The following is a 22,503-nucleotide window of genomic DNA, read 5'->3' on the forward strand; positions in this document are numbered from 1 at the left end:
TCTATGGGAACAGGTTCCAGGGGGCAAATGCTGCAGTGCCATCAGGGGCGGCTCTAGCCATTTTGCCGCCCCAAGCACGGCGGCACGCCGCGTGGGGCGCTCTGCCGGTTGCCGGTCCTGTGGCTCCGGTGGACCTCCCACAGATGTGCCTGCGGAGGGTCCACTGGTCCACCGGAGCCGCCCGCCGCCCTCCCGGCAACCGGCAGAGCGCCCCCCGCGGCATGCCACCCCAAGCACGCGCTTGGCGTGCTGGGGCCTGGAGCCGCCCCTGAATACCATCTCATCTGGGTTGCTAGCACGCCTGGGGGCTGGGGCAGGCTTGCTCCCTGCGGTACCTGCTCCTGGCCAATGGTGAATGACTCCAGTGCTGGGGTCAGTGCAGGAGGCTGGGGCATGGGGCTCTCTCTAACCCGCAGCGTCGCTCTCGTCTCCCTGCAGCCGGCTGTGTGCACGCGGGAGCTGTGCGTCTTCTCCTTCTACACCCTGGGGGTGATGTCTGGTGCAGCGGAGGAGGTGGCCACGGGAGCAGAGGTACTGGCGCCGAGTGGAGGACATCAGCAGGGGCACAGGCAGAGAGTTGGGGGGCGGGGAGCCCTGCACCCGGGGGAGAGCTGTTAGGGAAGGAGCAGAGTGACGGTGCCGCAGCATTGTCATGGCAGGTGAGAGTCCCTTGGAGTGCCTGCTCCCCTGACAGCCCCAGCCCGGAGGGGTGCTGAGCTGAGCATCTCGCCCTGACTTGGACAGAGCGGATATCTTCCCGCCTCAATCAGGGCCTTGCTTCCTGGCAGCTGCCGGCTCCAGCGGCCCAGAGCTCCAGGGCTGGATCTCGCGTCAGGGCCTGATCTCGCACTAGGGGCAGTGGCGCTTCCTTCCCATCCTCCTCCTCCTCTCAGTCACACTCTACCCCGGCCCAGGTGGTGGACCTGCTTGTGGCCATGTGCCGGGCTGCCCTGGAGTCCCCGCGCAAGAGCATCATCTTCGAGCCGTATCCCTCTGTGGTGGACCCCAGCGATCCCAAAACACTTGCCTTTAACCCCAAGGTAAGCGCCTCATCCCGCCGCTGCGAGCGGGGCCCTGGGCCGCTCCTGAGACCATGGTGGCGAGCTCCAGCTCGGGGCGCAACTCCCGCTTGGGAGGGTCACTGAGCCAGGGTGTGGCGGCCTGTCCCTTCTCGCTACAGACTCAGCTGCTGCCGCCTGAGGCAGGGGAGACGCCAATCGCTCTCCTGGAGCTGGGCTGGCTCTGTAGGACCTTGTGCTGCTGTCAGTCAAGATGGCAGTGGTGACCCCAGGCCATTTAAACCCAGACATTTCCAGGTGTGACTATGCTCCAGGGGGAGGAGATGCTATCTGAGCTGGGAGACAGACGTCCTCCTCCTGCCCTCGGATTGGGTCCAGGGAGTGGGGCGACTCTGCTTGTGGGCAGGAGTTGGACAGAGAGACAAAGGAATTTCCAGAGCAGATCTGAACAGAGCCCAGGCTCCTGTCTCTGACAGCCATTAGCATCAGTGCCACCAGCCTGCTGTGGCCCAAAGCCAGACTCCGGAGTACCTCTGTGTGAATGGGCGGGGATGGCGTCTGATCCGCCTCCCACTCACCCTGTGGCTGCAGTGCAGTAGCAACGGGGCGATGAGGCCAGAGGTTCCCTTGACAGGACTGCGGGTTGGGGGGGGGATGGACAGAGAGGACAGGCTGGGTATGTGCCCATGTGCACTGTGCCTGACAGCTCTCTTTCCCTTCCCACGTGCCAGAAGAAGAACTATGAGCGTCTGCAGAAGGCCCTGGACAGCGTGATGTCAATCCGGGAAATGACCCAGGTACGGTAGCCGGTGCTGCCATCTCTGGGTCTGACCTCAGGGCAGACCCAAAATCCAGGCTGCTTGTGTCCCCTTTCTGCAGGGGAGGTGACATTCTTGACGTTCATTATTACTCATAGGCCCACCACACTAGAGGTCCCAACCAAGATCTAGGCCCCAGTGTGCTAGGCACTGCACAGCCCCAGAGGAAGAACCAGGCTCTTTCCTGAAGAGCTAACAGAGCCATGACATCCCCAAGGTCAGGGGTAGGGCTGGGAGTACAGCCTGCTTCTCCTGAGCCCCAGGCCAGAGTCCCAGCCCCTAGCGAGCCAGCGTCCTAGCCACAGGGCACCACTGGTGAGCCAGGTTCACTTTCCTTTGCCACCCTCCTCTCCCTGTGGAAGGACGCAGGCTGCCGATGCTGGTGACGGAAACCCCAGTGCCCTTGGTGCTCCGACTCAGTTATGTGACTTTCTGACTGAGATGTGCTCCTTGGTGCCCCGTGTCCTGTGCCAGGCCCTGGGGTTAGCGCTGCCCTGTTCTTTGCAGGGCTCGTATCTGGAAATCAAGAAGCAGATGGACAAGCTGGACCCTCTGGCACACCCTCTCCTGCAATGGTAAGTGCTCCATGTCCTGCTGGGCTGTGGGAGGGTCGGGGCAGAGGTGGGCGAGGGTCTCATAGGGTGGATGAGATGCCAGGGGGTAAAAGCACTGGCTCACCAAAGGGACCCAGTTACACTCTCCCCGGGATGAGCAATCCAGGAACAGTGAGGGTTTGAGCTTCCCAGGCAGCACAGAGGCACAGTCCCCAGGGCACGGCGTGTCGGACCCTATGGTTATTAATGTAGTAGAAGCATGACCATCTCTCTGGGCCAATATCAGATGTACTGCCCAGCCTCTGGTTCCCCTGTGCCACCACGAGTGGCTAAAAGCTGTGCTGCTTCTCATACAAACAGCATCTGCTTGGCCCACTAGGGCAACGTGGGTCCCACCGGGGGAGTGGATGGGCTGGAATGTTGTCATCCTCTCTGGCCCATTGCCAGACACAGAGGCACCAATCCTGAAGGGCTGGAGCTGCGATATCTGTGGATTGGGTGAACCTTGAAAGGGAGCAGTTGAGAGGAAACACTTGTTCCCCCTCAGATCATGTGGCATGGCTGGTTCGTTTTTCTTTTTTCTGAAGCTTTCAGGACACCACACTGGGTGGGCTGGGGTCTGACCTGCCAGGGCAGGGGGCGGGACACCATGCTGGGTGGGCTGGGGTCTGACCTGCCAGGGCAGGGGGCGGGACACCACGCTGGGTGGGCTGGGGTCTGACCTGCCAGGGCAGGGGGCGGGACACCACGCTGGGTGGGCTGGGGTCTGACCTGCCAGGGCAGGGGGCGGGACACCACGCTGGGTGGGCTGGGGTCTGACCTGCCAGGGCAGGGGGCGGGACACCACACTGGGTGGGCTGGGGTCTGACCTGCCAGGGCAGGGGGCGGGACACCACGCTGGGTGGGCTGGGGTCTGACCTGCCAGGGCAGGGGGCGGGACACCACGCTGGGTGGGGTCTGACCTGCCAGGGCAGGGGGCGGGACACCACGCTGGGTGGGCTGGGGTCTGACCTGCCAGGGCAGGGGGCGGGACACCACGCTGGGTGGGCTGGGGTCTGACCTGCCAGGGCAGGGGGCGGGACACCACACTGGGTGGGCTGGGGTCTGACCTGCCAGGGCAGGGGGCGGGACACCACGCTGGGTGGGCTGGGGTCTGACCTGCCAGGGCAGGGGGCGGGACACCACGCTGGGTGGGCTGGGGTCTGACCTGCCAGGGCAGGGGGCGGGACACCACGCTGGATGGGCTGAGGTTTGAACTGACAGGGGAGGGGAGGCGGACACCATGCTGGATGGGCGGGGGAGATAACTGAAGCAAGGGAGCAAGCGGGATGCAACACTGGATGGGCGGGGTCTGATCTGCCAGGGAGGAGGCGGGATGCCATGTTAGATGGGCAGGGTCTGGTTTGCCAGGAAGGAGGCGGGATGCCACGCTGGATGGGCGGGGTCTGATCTGCCAGGGAGGAGGCGGGATGCCATGTTAGATGGGCAGGGTCTGGTTTGCCAGGGAGGAGGCGGGATGCCATGCTGGATGGGCGGGGTCTGATCTGCCAGGGAGGAGGCGGGATGCCATGTTAGATGGGCGGGGTCTGGTTTGCCAGGGAGGAGGCGGGATGCCATGCTGGATGGGCGGGGTCTGATCTGCCAGGGAGGAGGCGGGATGCCATGTTAGATGGGCAGGGTCTGGTTTGCCAGGGAGGAGGCGGGATGCCACGCTGGATGGGCTGGGGTCTGATTCAATATGTGAAGAGTGTGGACTGGTCTGATCTAAGATGTCCTAACTGGGCCAATAGCTGATCTGGCAGGGTAACCCCGCAGTTCTAACGGCCTCTTTCTCCTCCCTAGGATAATCTCCAGTAACAGATCTCACATTGTCAAGCTGCCTCTCAGCAGGGTACGTGGCCGCCCCCCTTTCAGGGTACGATCTCCTTCCTTTTGGGTCAGGCTGGCTGCGTGCCAGCATCCCGCTCCCTCCTGCATGCCCAGTGAGTGCAGCCCTGCTCCATATTGCCACAGTGAGCCGGAGCTTCCCCAGCCCCCTGTTCCCAGCACGGCTCCCCGGCCCATGTGGCTGGAGCCACCTGCTGGGGTGGGGACTCCCATCCAGTGGGACTCTGGGTACAGCTCACTCGCTCCTAGGTCACTGGTAACAGCCTGAAGGCCCTGCCGAGAGGACAGGGCTGGGAAGGTGAAAGGCTCCATCTGTGGCCATTGCTAGCCATTCAGGGAGCAGCCTTGGTTTGCTTCCACCCCCACCAGTCACTGCCTGGCACCCAGCGACCCTGAGGTGTGCAGGAGTCTGCACTACTGGGCCCTGCGCTGGCTCCTGGAGACGGTGGTGGGGTTGGGATGGGGGTTCAGCGCTGGGGACGGACTTCCCTGCATGATCTCTCTCTCTTTGATCTCTCTCCTGCTCGCTCGTTCCCTCCCCTTTTTGCTGGTCTGTTTCCCTTGGTAGCAGCTGAAATTCATGCACACCTCACACCAGTTCCTCCTGCTGAGCAGCCCCCCAGCCAAGGAAGCCCGGTTCCGCACAGCCAAGAAACTCTACGGGAGCACCTTCGCTTTTCAGTGAGTCTGCGGTGGGATGGGGCCCTTCCCCCCTGGGGCAGCTCCCCACTGCTTCTTCCTGGGGGCTCCAAACCGGCGGGTGCTGCCGCCCCCGGGTTCTCCTTCACTGCAGCATGTCAGGAGAATCCCTGCAGTGGGGCCTGTCCCTGCTCTGGTAGTGATGCCCTAGCAGCACTAGTTCCCAGAGAGAGCGAGCCAAGGCCCCTGCTGCAGCAGAACGAGGTACTCAGCCAGGCGAGAGGCTCAGTGTACCTGGGGGAGAGCTGTGGCAGGCTGGGGGAGGGGTTGCTGCTAGATAAGGAAACTTAGGGCCTGATCCAAAGCCCATTGGAGTCAACGGAAAGGCCCCCATTGGGCTTTGGATTGGCCCTGCGAGCTCGCCTGGCAGTGGAACGGTGGTGCTGTGTGCTAGGGAGGAGAAGGACCCTCTGGGTCAGATCAGAACCAGCTCAATCCAATGCCCAGAACAGGGACTCCAGCCCCAAAGGGGCTGGCGACTGACAGGGACCAGCTAACTTGTATTATTTCCTTACCCTGGGAGGGCAGAGGCGTGGCCAGTCCCAGACGGAGCAGTGGGGGCTGCTCTCCTGAGAATCCCAGCCTACTGCCTCAAAGCCCACAGGTGCAGAAGGATCTAAACTTACCTGCACTAAGTGGGACCTTTCTGGGGCTGCCCGGCTAAGTCTGTGTTATGTGGCCATGGCACAGCTGGGCATTCTGGGGCACCGCAGGGCTGATGAGGTAGCCCTGGGAGGCCGCCTGCATCCCCAGGGTGCGTGAGTAGGGAGTTCCTTGGGAAGGGCTGCTGGCTGGGTCTGCCGAACCTCTGTCTCCATTCAGCCTGGCCCGCCATCCTGCCAGAGGCCCAGAGCCATTAAGAAGGGGAGGCTGGGCGTGCCCCAGCAGAGGAGAAAGTTCTTGGGATTTTACAAAGCTGCACCAGCCCTAGGGGAGGGTGTATCTGTGGGTCTGACTTTCCTGGAGCAGGAGGTGTGAGTCCTAGCTGGCATGGACATAGCCAGGCATAGCGGGAGGGGCTAGCCACCCTAGGTATGTGGCTAGGCTCTCTCCTGGGATTGTCCTCGGGGAGGCCAGCCCCTCTTGGTGCCCGCACTGCCACAGACACGGCGACGTTTAGCGCTCGCATGGGTGTCTGTTCCAGCCAGAAGTTCCACTTCTGGCCTTGCCATCCCGGGTGTGGGTGCGTGGGAGAGAGGGAGGCCGGGGCGGGTGCTGCTCTGGTAGCAAGGGAGTGGCTGGCTATGTTTGTGCTAGGTGCCAGTGAAGGAGTGGAGGGCAGGTGAGTGAGGGGACAGGTGTGAGCAGGGGCGCATGCAGGATGGCAGCGCTGGGCAGGGCTGTGTGCCTGACGTGCTGGTTCCTTGCTCTTGCAGTGGATCTCACATTGAGAACTGGCATTCCATCCTACGCAACGGGCTGGTCAATGCGTCCTACACCAAACTGCAGGTAACAGCCTGGTGCCCACCCTCTGCCAGCGCACTGACCACATGGGCTGGACGTGGCCACGTGCAGGTGACCTAGGCTCTCCTGGGCATTGAGCGAGCCAGTAGGTCTGAGATCTGGGCTCTGGCCTGGCTGGCATTAGACAAGAGCCCAGCTTTGTGGGGAGAGATTAACCCCTGCAGTGCTGGGCTGCAGTGAGCACCAGCGGCAGAGTCTCCCATCAGCAGGGTGTGCCCAGGGAGATGTGTCTGAGGGCTCCCAGGGCAGTGGATTTTCACTGATAGCCTCTCCGGGGAGGGTCCCACGCCCAAGGCCATGCCCTCTCCTCTTCTCACTGCAGCTCAGCTCCCAGCAGCCGACTCTCCCAAACCGCCCCACTCCCAGCAGTGCCCAGGCGCTGGCTCTGCAGGCTCAGCTACTCCTGAGTGAGACAAGCAGACAGAAAAGTAGTTGGACAGACTGACTGGCGGGGGATGGGCGGGAGACAGACAGACAACATGCAGGGGAGGACAGCAGGAAGAGGGGCCTGCAGCATGGGGCGGATGGACAGACTGACAGGCCGGGGAGAGGTCTGCAGCGTGAGGCAGACAGACAGACCGACAGGTGGGGAGGCACTGGCAGCGTGGGGTGGATGGACAGGCCGACAGGCAGAGGAAGGGTCTGCAGCATAGGGCGGCTGGACAGACCGACAGGCAGAGGAAGGGTCTGCAGCATAGGGCGGCTGGACAGACTGACAGGCAGAGGAAGGGTCTGCAGCATAGGGCGGCTGGACAGACTGACTAGCAGGGGAGGGCCTGCAGTCTGGCCAGTCTGTGCCCTGTTGGTTTCTCCCTGCCCTGGCCCTGGGCTGGCGGATGCGGCGCCCCCGGGTACATGCTCACACCCTCTGCCTGTGTTGCTCACGCTGGTGTTTTCCTGCAAGCTGCATGGAGCAGCCTATGGCAAAGGCATCTATCTGAGCCCCATCTCCAGTATTTCCTTTGGATACTCAGGTAAGAGGCTCTCCTCTCTCCCCATCTGTCTGTGCACCCCATGGCCCTGGAGAACTACACGTTCCCCTCTATGTCCTGTTGCAAACCCAGCCTGGGAGCGACGCTGCTGGGCTGGGGCAGTTCTGGGTGCCCTGTGGAAAGGGCTCGTGCCAGTCGCACACCGCTCAGGTTGGGAGAAGCATGTGCAAACAGCATTTTCCAGAAGCCATGTGTAGTAGGGAAGGAGAATGCAGCTCCCAGGGCCCGTTCTGAGCGGGGTTTCCCACATGGGTCAGCCTGCACAGCCTGCCCTCTGGGGCTCTGGTCTGTGCATCAGGCTGGGCTTGATGTGAGGCCTAGCTGCACATGTTGCTTCCAGCCAGAGCTGTGTGTGATTGGCATGAGTGCCCCCAGACCCTGCTCCTCTGTCACCCCTGTGCTCCAGGCTGTCCCCCTCAGGGCTATTGCCAAGAACAGCTCCATCCAGGATGGCTGGGCAGGGCGTGCTGGTGGCATGGAGGCAGGTTTAAATTGTAGGGGAGCTGGTCCTGTGGCCTCCTGGGATTAACCTTTGCTCATGCCTGCCTTCTCTGAGACACGCCTGCTTGGTGGCGCCAGCATGCCTGCTTTGTGGTGTGTTTGTGTGTGTGCCTGTCTCAGCTATGGTAGTCCCCACGCATTGCACAGCTCCCTCTTTCTCCCCTCCCCACCTCTCTCTCTGTAACATGCCCTGGGATGTACCCGCAGCCACTGGCTGGGAGTGCCAGATCCTGCCTCGGTCTGACGGAGTGATGGGTCTTCTCTGATGGGAAGTCCCTGGCTATGTAGGTATCTGCTGTCACAGCCTGGTACAGTCGGGAAGGCGACTCTGCCAGCCTATCGGGGGCGGGGGTGTCCTGGTTCTTCTCCAGCATTGCATGGCACTGACTTTAAGAAGCAGCCTCCCATGCCTGCAGTCTGGAAGGTGCCATCGATGTCTCAGGAACGGATGGACAATGAATGGCTCTCTGCAAAGCATCTGCTTCCTGGGGAAAGCTTTGATTTTTCATCCAAAACCTGAATACCTTCTGGAAGCTGTAGTTCAGGCACCTCGTGTCCCCTTTCTCCTCTCTGGGCCAGGCTCCACAGCCAGATTTTATTTCTCATGATGCATCACCCACCTCTCCAAGAGGGGACACTGTGGTGAACCGTGGGCAATGTAGTCTGACCAGGGGGTTTAGCCCATAGAACATAAGTAGGGCCATACTGGGTCAGACCAAAGGTCCATCTTACCCAGTATCCTGTCTTAGGACAGTGGCCAATGCCAGGTGCTTCAGAGGGAATGAACAGAACAGAACAATTATCAAGTGATCCATCCCCTGTTGTCCAGTCCCAGCTTCTGGCAGTCAGAGGTTTAAGGATGCCCAGAGCATGGGGTTTAGTCTCTGGCCATCTTGACTGATAGCCATTGAGGGACCTGTCCTCCATGATCATATCTAATTCTTTTCTGAATCTAGTTATTGTTTTGGCCTTCACAGCATCCCCTGGTAATGAGATCCACAGGCTGATTGTGGGTTATGTGAAGAAATACTTCCTTATGTTTGTTTTAAAGCTACTACCTATTAATTTCATTGGGGTACCCCTGGTTTGTGTGTTATGTGATGGGGTAAAAACACTTCCCTATTCACTTTCTCCACACCAGTCATGATTTTGTAGACTCTATCATATCCTCCCTTAGTAGTCTCTTTTCTAAGATGAAGAGTCCCATTTTTTTAATCTCTCCTCAATGGAAGCTTGTCCACACCCCTAATAATGTTTGTTTGCCCTTCTCTGTACCATTCCCAATTCTAATACTCCTTGTTTGAGATGGGGTGACCAGAACTGCAAGCAGTATTCACTGTGTGGGCGTACCATGGATTTATATAGTGGCATTGTGATATTTTCTGTTTTTTATCTATCCCTTTCCTAATAGTTCCCAACATTGGGTTAGCTTTCGTGACTGCCACTGCACATTGAGCAGATGTTTTCAGACAACTGTCCTTAATAACGCCAAGATCTCTGTCTTGAGTGGTTACAACTAATTTAGACCCCGGCATTTTGTATCAATAGTTGGGATTATTTTTTTCTAATGTACATTACTTCACACTTATCAATATTGAATTTCATCTGACATTTTGTTACCCAGTCTCCCAGTTTTGTGAGATCCCTTTGTAACTCTTTGCTGTCAGCTTTGGACTTAACTCTCTTGAGTAATTTTGTATCATCTGCAAATTTTGCCACCTCACTGTTTACCCTTTTTTCCAGATCATTTATGAATATGTTGAACACTACTGGTCCCAGTACAGACTCCTGGGGGACACCACTATTTACCTCTCTCCATTCTGAAAACTGACCATTTATTCCTACCCTTTGTTTCCTATCTTTTAACCAGTTACTGATCCATGAAAGGACCTTCCCTCTTATCCCATGACTGCTTAGTTTGCCTAACAGCCTTTGGTGTGGGACCTTGTCAATGACTTTCTGAAAGTCCAAGAAAACTATACCGACTGGATCATATACTTGTTGACCCCCCTCAAAGAATTGTAATAGATTGGTGAGGCATGATTTCCTTCTACAAAACTTGTGTTGACTTTTCCCCAACATATCATGTTTATGTATCTGATAATTCTCTTCTTTACTACAGTTTCAACCAATTTGTCTGGTACTGAAGTTGGGCTTTCCAGCCTGTAATTGCCAGGATCACCTCTGGGGCCTTTTTAAAAAAAATCAGCATTACATTAGCTATCCTCCAGTCATCTGGTACAGAGGCTGATTTAAGCAATAGGTTACATACCACAGATATTAATTCTGCGATTTCATATACGAGTTCCTTCAGAACTCTTGGGTGAATAACAGCTGGTCCTGGTGACTTATTACTGTTCAATTTAGCTATTTATTCCAAAACCTCCTCTATTGACACCTTAGTCTGAGATGGTTCCTCAGGATGGCTCAGGTGTGGGGATCTCCATCACATCCTCTGCAGTGAAAACTGATGCAAAGAATTCATTTAGCTTCTCCACAATGGCCTTGTCTTCCTTGAGTGCTCATTTAGCACCTCAATCATCCAGTGCCCTCATTGATTATTTGGCAGGCTTCCTGCTTCTGCGGTGCTTAAAAAAGTTGCTGTTAGTTTTTGTGTCTTTAGCTAGTTGCTCTTCAGTCTTTCTTAGTCTGCCTTAATATGCTTTTACACTTGACTTGCCAGAGTTTATGCTCTGTTTTATTTTCCTCACTGGGATTTGACTTCCAGTTTTTAAAGGATACCTTTTTACCTCTAACCACCTCTTTTACTCAGTTCTTTGGCCATCGCAGCATTTGTTTTGGTTCTCTTACTGTTCTGTTGTGTTATATTTGGGGTATACATTTAGTCTGAACCTCTGTCATGGTGTTTTAAAATAGTGTCGATGCAGTTTGCAGGCATTTCCCCCTTGAGACTGTCCCTTTTAATTTCCATTTAATGAACTTCCTCCTTTTTGTGTAGTTCCCCTTTTTTAAGTAAAATGCGACTGTGGTGGGTTTCTGTGGCATTTCCCCCCTCCAAAGATATTACATTATGGTCACTATTACTGAGTGGTTCAGCTGTGTTCACCTCTTGGACCAGACTCTGTGCTCCACTTAAGAGAAGAAGAACATGAAGCACCTGAACTACAGCTGCTATGGGCACCGCAGCAGCATTTCCATACTGAACTTGTTCAGTTTCAGTTTCCCATTTTTCAGAGAAATATCAACATTTCCCATGGAAAATTTGGACAAAAATAACTTGTTTAATTTGTGTAAAACTTTGCCATAGAAAAATAACCTGTTTTCCAACTAGCTTTAATTAACATACTTCCCCCGATGTGTCTGCCAGGGCACCCAGCTTCCTGGCTGGCCCAGTTCCCTCAGCCATTGCATCAGCACAATAAGAAACCCGATGCAAACTGGGAGCCCAGTCCTGCCTCCCTTGTGTATCTGAAGCTTTTATTGGCTTCAGTGAGGACTAGGGCCCTCATCTCTTAGCCCATCACCTCTCAGGCCTTTCCTGTGCTGGGGCTTGCTTGGTTTATTTGATCTGCAAAAGTCTCTCCACAGGAACTTTGAAAATCTGGCTTTATCTCTTCAAAAGAGCTCAGGCCCAGATTTCCAGTATTGGAACCCTTCATCGGGGCCAGATTTCCCAGAGAGCCCTGCACCCGCCGTACTCAGTGGGCGGAGCCCCTAAGCAAATTGGGCCAGTCATGTGGAAAGGTGAAGAGTGCTAAAGAGCTGCAGCCATAGATCCCCATCCTGGAGCAGTCTCAGCACAGTCGCTGGCATCACGGCTACTAGCCACACAGTGCTGCTGTGGCCAGTGGGGGTGGAGGGAGAGTTCCCACAGATCCCCCTCCAGGGTTTCTGCTGGCCCTTCTCTTGATCCCATGGATTCACAGATTTGAAGGCCAGAAGGGACCACCATGATCACGTAGTCTGGCCTCCTGTCTAACCCAGGGCAGAGAGCTGGGGGACGTGGAGACTCCTGGTCCCTATTTATTCCCCTCTCCATGGGAAGGTGAACGTGAGGAGCTTTCTGATTCCCAGGGCCCTTTTACACTACTCACTCTGGGGATCTGGGGCCAATGGGCTGATGTCTCTTAGGGCACATCAGGAAGCAAACGAGGGCAGTGGAAGCCGTGTCTGCTTAATCCCCCTCCAGCTTGAGTGTCCCTGAGACACATCACACTGCTGCAGGCCTTGCCCCTTAGCTCTGGAAAGTCAGACTCATCACTGTGTCGTCTGTCAAGGGCCCTGACCCATGGATGCTTCCCAGTCAGGTTGGATCTTCACCAGGAGCATTTGGGGACAATGCATGTCTGGGGGGCCCAGCCCAGGCCAGTGGGATGGCAGAGAAAGTCAGTGTGCCCCTGCTTCAGCCACAAGCACCTAGGGAGCAAGCTGGCTGCTCTGGGGTTCATCTGGCTTCTGTGGATTGAAGCTGCCCCATGGCAGTTTCAGGAGGCTGTGGGAGACAGAATTCGAGCTCCAGGTCCTGTTAAACTCCAGACTAACAGGGAACCACAGCAACTCCTGTTAACAAGGCTCAGACCCTGCCTTCAGCATTGTCACTCGCTCCCCACCTCTGTCCTTCACAATGGCCCCAGGAGGCCCTAGATGGTGGCAGCTGTGGCTCTCTGTCATTCCACAATGCGTGGCCCTTTCACGAGCACTTTATTACAGAGTCTCCTCCTCCCTGAGCAGCTGTGATTGTTAAGCCACAGGGCAGGGATCATGTAGCCAGTGAGGTACATACGCAGAGTAAGACACGTGGCCTGGTGGAGCTGTGTGCTGGGCTGTAGCTCAGGAGACATGGGGTCAATTCCCAGCTCAGCTGCAAATGCTGTGGCTTTAGGCAAATCATGTGATCTACCCTGTGTTCCAGTTCTCAAGCTGTAAGAGTGGGTCCAGTCCTCCCACTGGGGCTAAATCCATGAGTGGCTGTGGTGTGGAGGAGCCATGTTTCGTACCTCACTCGGCCTTGCCTCCTAAAAGATAGACAGCAGACTGAAGATGGTCGTCCCAGCTCTTGCCCAAATGATCTCCAGGGACACTTGTCCCTGTGTGGTTACACTCACCAAGTCAGCCCCCTGCATGGTAGTTCCCATGTGCACGCATGCGTTTGTGCTCCTGTATACGAGAGGGTTCCTGCACCATCTAATGTTCTTGATGGGAATGTCTGCTTGGGTCATGGCACAGCCTTGGGTTTGGCAGTGCATTGCCAGGGCACTATTGATCTGCATGGAGAGCTGGCCTCATCCTTTCGCCTCCTTCATCAAGCAGCTGTGCGCCTTGTGGAGCATCCTGGACACAGGATCTAGCGAGAGGAGGGCGGCCTTTCCCCGATAACTGCTGATCTGAGCTGTTGTTCTTCCTTTATTGTCCAACAGGGATGGGGAAAGGACAGCACAGGATGCCCTCAAAGGATGAGCTCGTCCAGAGATATAACCGAATGAACACCATCCCTCAGGTAACCGGCGGTATTGCTTGCTGGGCCTTGTCCCTGGAATCCCAGCCATGCACAGCCTCTGTTTGTCCTTCTACCCTCATGCCAGCCGCAGGGGTATGTGCAAGACTGGCCTGTGTCATGCCTGGGATGTGTTTGCGCAATCACTGTTGCTTCTGTGCCTGAGGGGAGGGAATGTTGTCCAGTGGTTAGAGCAGGCGACTGGGGCTCAGGGCTCCTAGGTTCTATTTGCTGTTCTGTTGGTCTTTTGGTAAGGGCCATAACCGCTTAGTATTGGCCCGACTCTGGTCCATTGATGTCAATGGGCAGTCAACTTCTGGCTCTGAGGGTCAACTTCTGAAAACCCCACCTTCTGTGCCTCAGTTTACCCATCTATAAAATGTGTATAGTCAGCCTCACCTACCTCTCTGGTTTGTGCCCTGGGCTTCTACATCTGGAGACCTGGCTATTTACATCTATCAGATGTTGGTGGGATTTATTCTGGCTCTATTTTTGCAAAGCATGAAGCTGATCGTGTGTCCTGAGACAAGGCTGGGATGCATTGGCAGAGGTGTGTGTGTGTGTGCGTGTGTGTACCAAACCTGTACAGCTCTGCCTGCAGTGAACCTTGCCTGAGCCATCAGCCTCTCCAATTTACAAGCATCCAATCCTGGTCCCTCCATGGGAGCAGTGAGACTGGGAATTCCCCCGTCACTGTTCAGGGTGGGGTGGATACGGCACTGCTCACTGGGGTCTACAGCTGGCTGTTGGCTGTGCACAACCTGGGGGCAGCCTGTTTGAATCCTGAGAAGGGGGTGGTGGAGCCTGCCCGAGGGAAAGACGCTCTATTCGGAACCGAACGCCACTGTGTTACCCCTCTGCCTCCACAAGTGAGAACTGTGCTGGAGCTTAAAGTGTGAGTCAGCTCCCTGCCACCCAGCCAGCCCACCTCACCGCACACTCCTCAAGGCTCTGCCCATCTAAGCCTTGCCTTGCTGGGACCCATCAGTGAACCCCAGTTCCCGCGCTCCCTGGTGCGATCTCCCTGCAGTGTCGGCCCCTTTCACTGGACACTTGCCTTTGCTGCCTCCAAAGAGACGGTGTGCACACCAATTGGTTAGGTTAGCTGTAGACTCGCCTGTCACTTCCATGCACAACACTGAGATGGTTTGGTAAGAAAACAAGAATACGTTGATTTATACAGAACAGAGATTTAAGTGATACTAAGCAAGAGGCTTGTCTGGTTACAAGCTAAACAAAAGTAAAACCTGCTTTCTAGCGTCAAAAGCATAACAGATCACAAGGTTGGTCTCAGGCAATTTCTCACTTATAATCTCTTCTCAGAGACTTCAACCCCCATGGCTGAAGATCCACCTTTCACAGATTCCCAGGGCTCTGGCCTCGCTTAAGTGATAGATACTTAGAATGTCTTTGTGCTCCCTCTTACAATGTCCAAAGTCTATTGTCTTTGTCTCAAGAGCCAGAAAGATTTCCTGGGCATGCAGGCTTCAAGCCCCGGTGAGCTCACTGAGTGCCTTCCTCTGTTGCCTGTTAGCTTGATGGCTTTGTTCACTTGATATGTAAATGTACTTTCATTGTCCTCTACCGGTCATCAAGCCTGTCAGACATTCCTTTGCCTAGGGTAAGCTGGGGTCATGCTCCGACTCCCAAACACATTTCCAGCACACATATACAACTCTTTGTTCCCTATCTGTACATGTGTTACGCAATGACTTTCAGGACCAACATGTCACCAGTTTACGTATGATACCTTACATGATATCTTTTAGAGACATGTTAGGACAACAGTGTGTTGGGGTAGTGGGTGTGTCAGGCCTGATACAAGTTATGGTGTAGTGGGCCCCCTGCCAGTGGGCACTGAGGGGCGCTTTGGGTCCCACCCTCAGTTGGGGGCTGGGCCACGGAGCCCAGAACTCAACAAATTACTGAGAACAACAAATGAGTCCAGCCCTGGTTGGGTTATCAGTGTTTATACCTCTGATGTGGTCAGTATTCTCCACTGTGATTGGCTGCTCCTATGGAGCTTGGACTATGAAAGGGGCAGGGCCGGCCGCTGCAAGGGCAGAGCAGTGACGCAACCCGAGTGGGGTGCCAGGCAGGTCATGGTAACCCAGACTTTGTGGTTTGTTTGCAGACTCGATCCATCCAGTCCCGGTTCCTACAGAGTCGAAATCTAAACTGTATAGCACTTTGTGAAGGTAAGAGGTGGAGGAAGGGGTGTCCTCACTCACTGCCTTGAGGGCCCTGGGACCCCAGGAATGGTACTGGAACAAGGAGGGGGGTTGGAATGGTGGGTGCCAGAAACCTGGCTGCCCATTGCCTGTTCTCTGAGCGCAGACTGTCGCAGTGTGCCATCCCTTCCTGCTGGGCTGTGCAGCTAGTGGTCTGCTTGCTCCATGCCCTAGTGGGATGCGCTGCCCATTCACCACCTTGGCCGTCCATATGCTGGTGTCCCCTCTCTGCCACACAAAGGGCTGTGGCATAGTGTGTCCCGGGCCTTGTGCTGTGGTGGGCATCGTTTCTCCCTCTCTAGGAGTATCTGGGCCAGTCTGGGGGCTGGTCCATGGTTGGAGGGCACCCGTGCCACGTTGTCTCTGGTGGAGCTTTGGCTGGCATCACTCACTCAGGAGTCTTCTCTTGGAGACCCAGAAGGGTGGTGTTAGCCCTGGCTCCTCCCCAGCAGCTTTCCCCGGTAGTGGTGAGGGTTGCAGGGGCTCTGCTAGAGCACCTCCTCAATTTCAGCATGGCTTTGAGGCTGTGGGGGGCAGCGAGCCACCATGAGCTGCGCGTGACAGGTAGGTCTCAGCCTCTTCTGTGCTGAGCCCAGTGGGTTCAGCGTCTTTGCTTTTCTCAGTGCCTGGCTGGGGAAAGGGCTTGGGGATGGTGGTCTGGCTGGGGCTCACTCTTGGTCAGCTGATGGCTGGGCTCTGGCATGGATGGGTCCTGCCCATGGGATCTGGGTGGATCCCTGGTGGCTTCTGGGCACAGCTCCAGGGGCTGATACTGACTTTTTAAAGCCCTGCCCGGTGGGACTGTCTGGCTGGGATCCTGCCTCCTCCCCAGACCCCCATGTAGTAGTTGAGATCAGCCGATATTCTCTTGTGAACTCTCCCCGGAGCCAGACACCCTGCCTGGGCATTTCCAGTGCTGGGCCCCTATGCTTTGGAATTGGCTTATGCCCTCTATTGGGTCTGAGCCCACTGACCCCTGGGGCTGGTGTGATGCCTGCCTGTCCCCTCTTGGGGCCGGTGGGCGGGGGTGGGGGGAAAGGGGTTTGCTCTTCATGTTGGGCAGGAAACAGTTTTCTTTTCCTGTGAAAATTTGAGAAATGTCTTCCAGTCCCAAATCGGGATGAAAAGTCAAAACTTGAAAACGTTCATGCATTGGAAATCCGAAGGCGTTTTGGTTTGGCTCAGTCGAACGTTTCATTGCCATAAAGTCAAAACATTTTGCCCACTTTTCATTTTCTATTTTTTACTCTACCTGGCTTGAGTTTTGAAATGGACAGGACTTTCCAACTGGAGGAACCAGAACGTTCTGTTCTGAGAAATGCAAAATGGGCATTTTGACCGTTCAGAAACGTTTTTTCCAAATATGCTTTGGGGCTGAGACATTTGTCCAAACTTTCCCACCAGAAGTTTCAGTTTCACTGATTCTCTTTTTTTGGGAGACAAAAAAAGGTTGAACTCCTCAATCCCAGCCAGCTCTAGGCTCTTTGCTTGTAGCCTAAGTCCCTTGCCATTGGTTCTCTCCTCACTTGTCTAGCTGCACTGCTCTTTGGAGCAGGGACTGGCTCTTGCTGTGTGTTTATACAGTTCCTAGCGCAATGGGGTCTTGATCTCAGTGGGGGCTCCTAGATGATCCAACAATACAAATAAATAATAACGCTGTTCAGTTGATGTTAGTCAACTCCTTTTTGTATGTTTTGAAACATAATTGTATAGACAGGTCCCTTGGGGTGATCCTAATGATTCCTGGAGTTTTTAAGGCCAGACCATTAGATCATGTAGTCCAGTGGTTCTCAGCCAGGGACCTTGGGCCCTCTGGGGGGCCTCAAGCAGGTTACTACCCCATAACGCTGGCCCTGACTTTTAATATGCAGAAAACCAGTTGTTTTGGCACAGGTGGGCTGTGGAGTTTTTATAGCATTTTGGGGGGGGGCTTAGAATGAAAAAGATGGAGAACCTCCTGCATAGAATCAGAATCATAGAATCTCAGGGTTGGAAGGGACCTCAGGAGGTCATCTAGTCCAACCCCCTGCTCAAAGCAGGACCAATCCCCAAGTACATCATCCCAGCCAGGGCTTTGTCAAGCCTGACCTTAAAAACCTCTAAGGAAGGAGATTCCACCATCTCCCAAGGTAACCCGTTCCAGTGCTTCACCACCCTCCTAGTGAAAAAGTTTTTCCTAATACCCAACCTAGACCTTCCTCACTGCAACTTGAGACCATTACTCCTTGTTCTGTCATCTGCCATCACTGAGAACAATCTAGATCCATCCTCTTTGGAACCCCTTTTCAGGTAGTTGAAAGCAGGGCTGCCCGGGGGGGGGGGGGCAAGTGGGGCAATTTGCCCCAGGCCCTGCAGGGGCCCCGCCAGCCGCTCCGGGTTTTCGGCGGCACTTGGGCGGCTGGCCCTTCACTCGCTCCGGGTCTTCGGTGCTGGGTCCTTCAGTGCAGTGGAAGACTCGGAGCGAATGAAGGACCCGCCACTGAAGTGCTGCCGAAGCCTCGGAGCGCCACCCGGTGAGTACAATCGCTGCAAGCGGTGGGTGGTGGCGGGGGGGAAAAGCTGCGATCGGCAGCACTTAGGCTGCTCTACCGCCATTGCTTCATTCTTTAGCGGCAATTCGGTGGCGGGTCTTTCCCTCCGAGAGGGACCCGCCGCTGAATTGCCACCGAAGACCCGGCCCTGCCCCAGGCCCTCTGAATCCTCTGGGCGGCCCTGGTTGAAAGCAGCTATCAAATCCCCCATTATTCTTCTCTTCTGCAGACTAAATAATCCCAGTGCCCTCAGCCTCTCCTCATAAACAGGGCCGGTGCAACCTATTAGGTAACTTAGGAGGTCACCTAGGGCACTGACATTTGGGGGGCGGCGACTGCGGCGGCTGGATGTTCGGCTGCCGCAGTCGGGGGTGCCATTTTGGGGGTGGGACTTTCCGCCACCTAGGGTGCCAAAAAGGCTGCCGGCGCTCCTGCTCATAAATCATGTGCTCCAGCCCCCTAATCATTTTTTGTTGCCCTCCGCTGTACTTTTTCCAATTTTTCCACATCCTTCTTTTAGTGTGGGGCCCAAAACTGGACACAGTACTCCAGATGAGGCCTCACCAATGCCGAATAGAGGGGCATGATCACATCCCTCGATCTGCTGGCAATGCTCCTACTAATACAGCCCAAAATTGCTGTTAGCCTTCTTGGCAACAAAGACACACTGCTGACTCATATCCTGCTTCTCGTCCACTGAAACCCCTAGGTCCTTTTCTGCAGAACTGCTGCTTAGCCACTCGGTCCCTAGTCTGTAGCAGAGCATGGGATTCTTCCGTCCTAAGTGCAGGACTCTGCACTTGTTCTTGCTGAACCTCATCAGATTTCCTTTAGCCCAATCCTCTAATTTGTCTAGGTCCCTCTGTATCCTATTCCTACCCTCCAGCGTATCTACCACTCCTCCCAGCACAGGCCCAAATCTCACCCCGTTATTCTGTTGAATGGGCACACTTCAGTGGATTAATTAAATGAGGTGACTGATGGGAGTGCAGCCAGGCTGCAGTAACAGGTGTTAACAGGTCAGTGGGTAGATAATGGTGCAGTTCCCTGGGGTCACTGCCAGGCAGTGCCATTGTGCAGCACCATAGGTGTCCTTGGCATGGTCACCCCATTATTCCTTGGTGGTTGTGCCTCTCCCAGCACTCCTGTCTGGCATGGGGAGGCAGCCCTTCCCCCCCACAGCCTGGTGTGGCAGGACAGACGTACCCAGGGACAGTGCCATGGGACTGGCACCCAAGGCAGGGCCCCAGCTTTGTGTGTGAGCCATGAGGGCCGCTGGTGCCTGTCTGACACCACCTCCCTTTGCAGTGATCACCTCGAAGGATCTCCAGAAGCACGGGAACATCTGGGTGTGCCCGGTCTCGGACCATGTCTGCACCCGCTTCTTCTTTGTGTGAGTGCCGGGGCGCAAGTGGGGAGTGGCCCTGCTTGTGGGGTGGGGGCAGCTCCCCCTTTGGGGATGGGATGGTCCAAACTGCACCAGGACGGCCCAAACAGCAAGAGCATCGTGAACCATTAGTCCGCATCTCGACTCAGCCCCGTAGGGGAGGGGAGAGGAGAGCGCAGTGCCCCTCACTGCCCCCGCCCCCCAGGGAGGTCTCCAGGGCCCAGCAGCATCCTGTGTGCCACCAAATGGATGCTCGAGTGCAGCCTCCAGCCCCACTGCCCCCTCCTTCCACACCAGGCCCCTCCATTCATTACCGCCCCCTCTCCCTATGGCATCCCCTGCCCCAGTCAGCCAGAGCGGCACTGGCGTGCAGCTGTCAGCAGTGGGAGGAAGGTGAGCCTCAGAGCCTGCTCCCCTTGGCTCCGCACAGCTCAGGGCTTGGTGCCTGCCAGCTGGGGGCACAAGAGGGCGCTGGGCAAGGAGGTGCTGGCAGGCAGAGCCCCTGGCCTGGTGCTCAGTGCCAGCAGCACAGAAGAGGGGTCTGCACTCTCACCAGGAGGCCAGCCCTGCCGAGATGGACCCATCTTGGAGCTGAGAGCTACGACCAGACGCTGACACCCAGGCTGCTGGCGCCCGCAGCCCGGCTCTGCTCTGGGAGGGGTGTTAGCAATGGAATGGCTCCCAGTCTGCAGCCCCACTGGCAAACCTGGGCAGTTTAGCTGGGGCTCATCTCCCTCCTGCCAGCCCCTTGCCCAGATACAGAGCAAGGTGCCTGTCTTTGCAGTCAGAGACCTCCCCCTCTGTCCAAGGGCCTGGAGACCCCAGATCTACTCCCCTCGATGGGGGTGTGGCCCTGGGGGTGGGTTGTTGCTGGAGCAGGGACACGCTGGTGATGGGCACTCTGGGGAGCTCTGGGTGATCGCTGAGTCCCCCCTCATGGTGCTTTCTCTGCCTTGCCCCTCCCAGGTACGAAGACGGGCAAGTAGGAGATGCCAATATAAACACTCAGGACCCCAAGATCCAGAAGGAAATCATGCGCGTGATCGGAACTCAGGTCTACACAAATTGAGGGGCACCTGCGGAGCCCACATTTTTCACGCAGGGAGCCGGCGAGCCGCTCCCCCTGGTGCAGGCAGAGAGGAGCCGGGTGTCCGAGGCTGCCAAAAGGAGCAATGAAAACACTGGCTTCACGAAGGAAACAGACAGGCGTGGGGGTGGGGTGAGGGCTGCAGCATCCTCCTTGGAGCAGGCCTCTGCCGCTTCAGCCAGCACCACATATGGAGGGCAATGGCTCCGGTGCCACATCTGGGAAGTGGAGGTGCGACTGTGAGACTGGCTCTCTGCTGCCTGTGCATAGATGTATAGCAGAGAACGCGGCCAGGGTGGGCTTCTTGATATTTTCCCATTTCCCCCCCCCACCTTGATCACCCTGTATCCCAGCACTGAGCAGCAGCCATGGGCACGTCCTGCCTCATGTGCCTGCCCTTGGACCTGGGCGTTGCCCCTGGGCACATGGCCGTTCTCAAGTTTACAGCAATGACATTTTTAACAACAATAAAAACAAAGCAAAAAAATGGTTTTAGCTTATTAAAGTTCTTTAAAAAACTGTCCCCGACTCTGCCTTTGTGAATGGGCCTCTGATGTGAATGTTGTGGCCACCATGAGTGGTTGGGCCATAGAGGGGTAACAGCCTACTACTGCAGCCAGTTAGTGGCTTTGCTGGTTTAGTTCGAGTAGTAGCAGGCTGAGCGTCAGGGTGGAAGCTCCTGTGTTTGAAACCCACTTCTGAAGGGCAGCGGGAGGTGGTTACATTGGCATTTGAACCCAGGGGCTGGTTGCGTCACTGTAAGTAGCAGGGTGCCGATTGGTCTGATCGGAGGAACAGCTGCAGTAGGTTTAGTGGCTTTGCTCAAGGTCTCAGTGGCTCATCCATTCCCCAGAGCCTTGCTGGGACAGTGCAGTGAGAATTCCCTGGCATAGCAGTGCCAGCCACAAGTTGTGATGAGCTGTGAGCCCAACCCTCTGCCCATGGGGCACCAAGGATGGTAGTGCCATAGCCAGTAAGGCTGAGCTGTTTGGTATTCAGCCACATGCTGTTAGCCTCTTGGGGGGCAGTCATGATCGAGGAAAGTGTCACTTATCATGTGCCAGCCACATCAGCATCAGAGACTCTAAGCCCCAGGCCGTGCTGCTCAGAGAGTGGCTTTGCGATCACCACAGGAACATCCCTGGGGCAATGCCTCTGCCCTGCTAGTGGAGCCAGGCACTTTGATGGGAGTGTAAAGCAGCTCTGCAATGGTGCCTCAGGGTCTCTCTTTGCTTGGTGGTTTTGCTACATAATTTGTTCCGTTTACAAACACCGCAGTGACCACCGAGGGCCATAACCGCAAACCCAACCTTGCTCCACCAGCCAGCTTCCCCATTGCCCCACTGACGTCAGTGCAGCGTGGGTGTCGACTGCTCCCAAATCTGAGTGGTGACGGCTTGCCCCTGCTTTGCCCTGTTGTTGAGACGGACACAAGAAGCAGAGGCTCTTCCACTCAGGCCCACCAGCACTGAGTGAGAGCTGCCTGATCTGGCAAGGATGCCTCTGGTGGGAAAGCCTCTTCAGAGTTGGTGTGGCCCTGCAGGCTAGGAGAAGAAGAATGGCTTTTGTCTGCAAAGCTCCAACATGCACCCATTGCATGGGCCGCCAGGGGCACAGGCAGCTTTGAAACTAATTCAGCTCCTGGCAGCATCAGCAAGTCCCAGAGCTTCAGCCCTGCCCCACTTTAGTCAAATGCACAGCCCTGTTTCCAGGCCTTCCCTCGGGTCCCAGTTCAGCCAGCAGGTGAAGCTTTAAGCATTTGAACTGTCCCATTAAAGTCACCGGCACTAGTCACATCACACACTGAGGATCCAGCGCATAGGTGCTCACTTTTGTTTTTGCCGGTGGGTGCTTTTGAAGAGGTGTGTGTGTTGGGGG

The 22,503-nt window shown here is 56.0% G+C and overlaps 1 protein-coding gene across 11 annotated transcripts in view; it reads left to right on the top strand.

The window, feature by feature from the left end:
- The window catches only part of PARP6 (poly(ADP-ribose) polymerase family member 6), a 52,279-nt gene extending 31,171 nt beyond the window's left edge, over nucleotides 1-21,108 (top strand). For 2 of the 11 annotated variants that reach the window (XM_044979878.1, XM_044979882.1), the window contains 12 exons: nucleotides 439-531; nucleotides 915-1,040; nucleotides 1,751-1,816; nucleotides 2,345-2,412; nucleotides 4,234-4,306; nucleotides 4,847-4,959; nucleotides 6,354-6,426; nucleotides 7,346-7,415; nucleotides 13,313-13,392; nucleotides 15,524-15,587; nucleotides 19,460-19,544; nucleotides 20,505-21,108. In XM_044979878.1, coding sequence (XP_044835813.1) covers nucleotides 439-531; nucleotides 915-1,040; nucleotides 1,751-1,816; nucleotides 2,345-2,412; nucleotides 4,234-4,306; nucleotides 4,847-4,959; nucleotides 6,354-6,426; nucleotides 7,346-7,415; nucleotides 13,313-13,392; nucleotides 15,524-15,587; nucleotides 19,460-19,544; nucleotides 20,505-20,607 — 1,014 coding nt within the window. In that variant the 3' untranslated portion in view covers nucleotides 20,608-21,108. Of the gene's footprint in view, nucleotides 1-438; nucleotides 532-914; nucleotides 1,041-1,750; nucleotides 1,817-2,344; nucleotides 2,413-4,233; nucleotides 4,307-4,846; nucleotides 4,960-6,353; nucleotides 6,427-7,345; nucleotides 7,416-13,312; nucleotides 13,393-15,523; nucleotides 15,588-19,459; nucleotides 19,545-20,504 lie in introns of those variants that run through there. The other 9 variants (XM_044979880.1, XM_044979883.1, XM_044979881.1 and 6 more) reach the window with 6 other exon arrangements.
- Nucleotides 21,109-22,503: the final 1,395 nt, after the last annotated feature.

Source organism: Mauremys mutica, chromosome 11, assembly GCF_020497125.1.
Source record: "Mauremys mutica isolate MM-2020 ecotype Southern chromosome 11, ASM2049712v1, whole genome shotgun sequence".
NCBI lineage: Eukaryota > Metazoa > Chordata > Testudines > Geoemydidae > Mauremys > Mauremys mutica.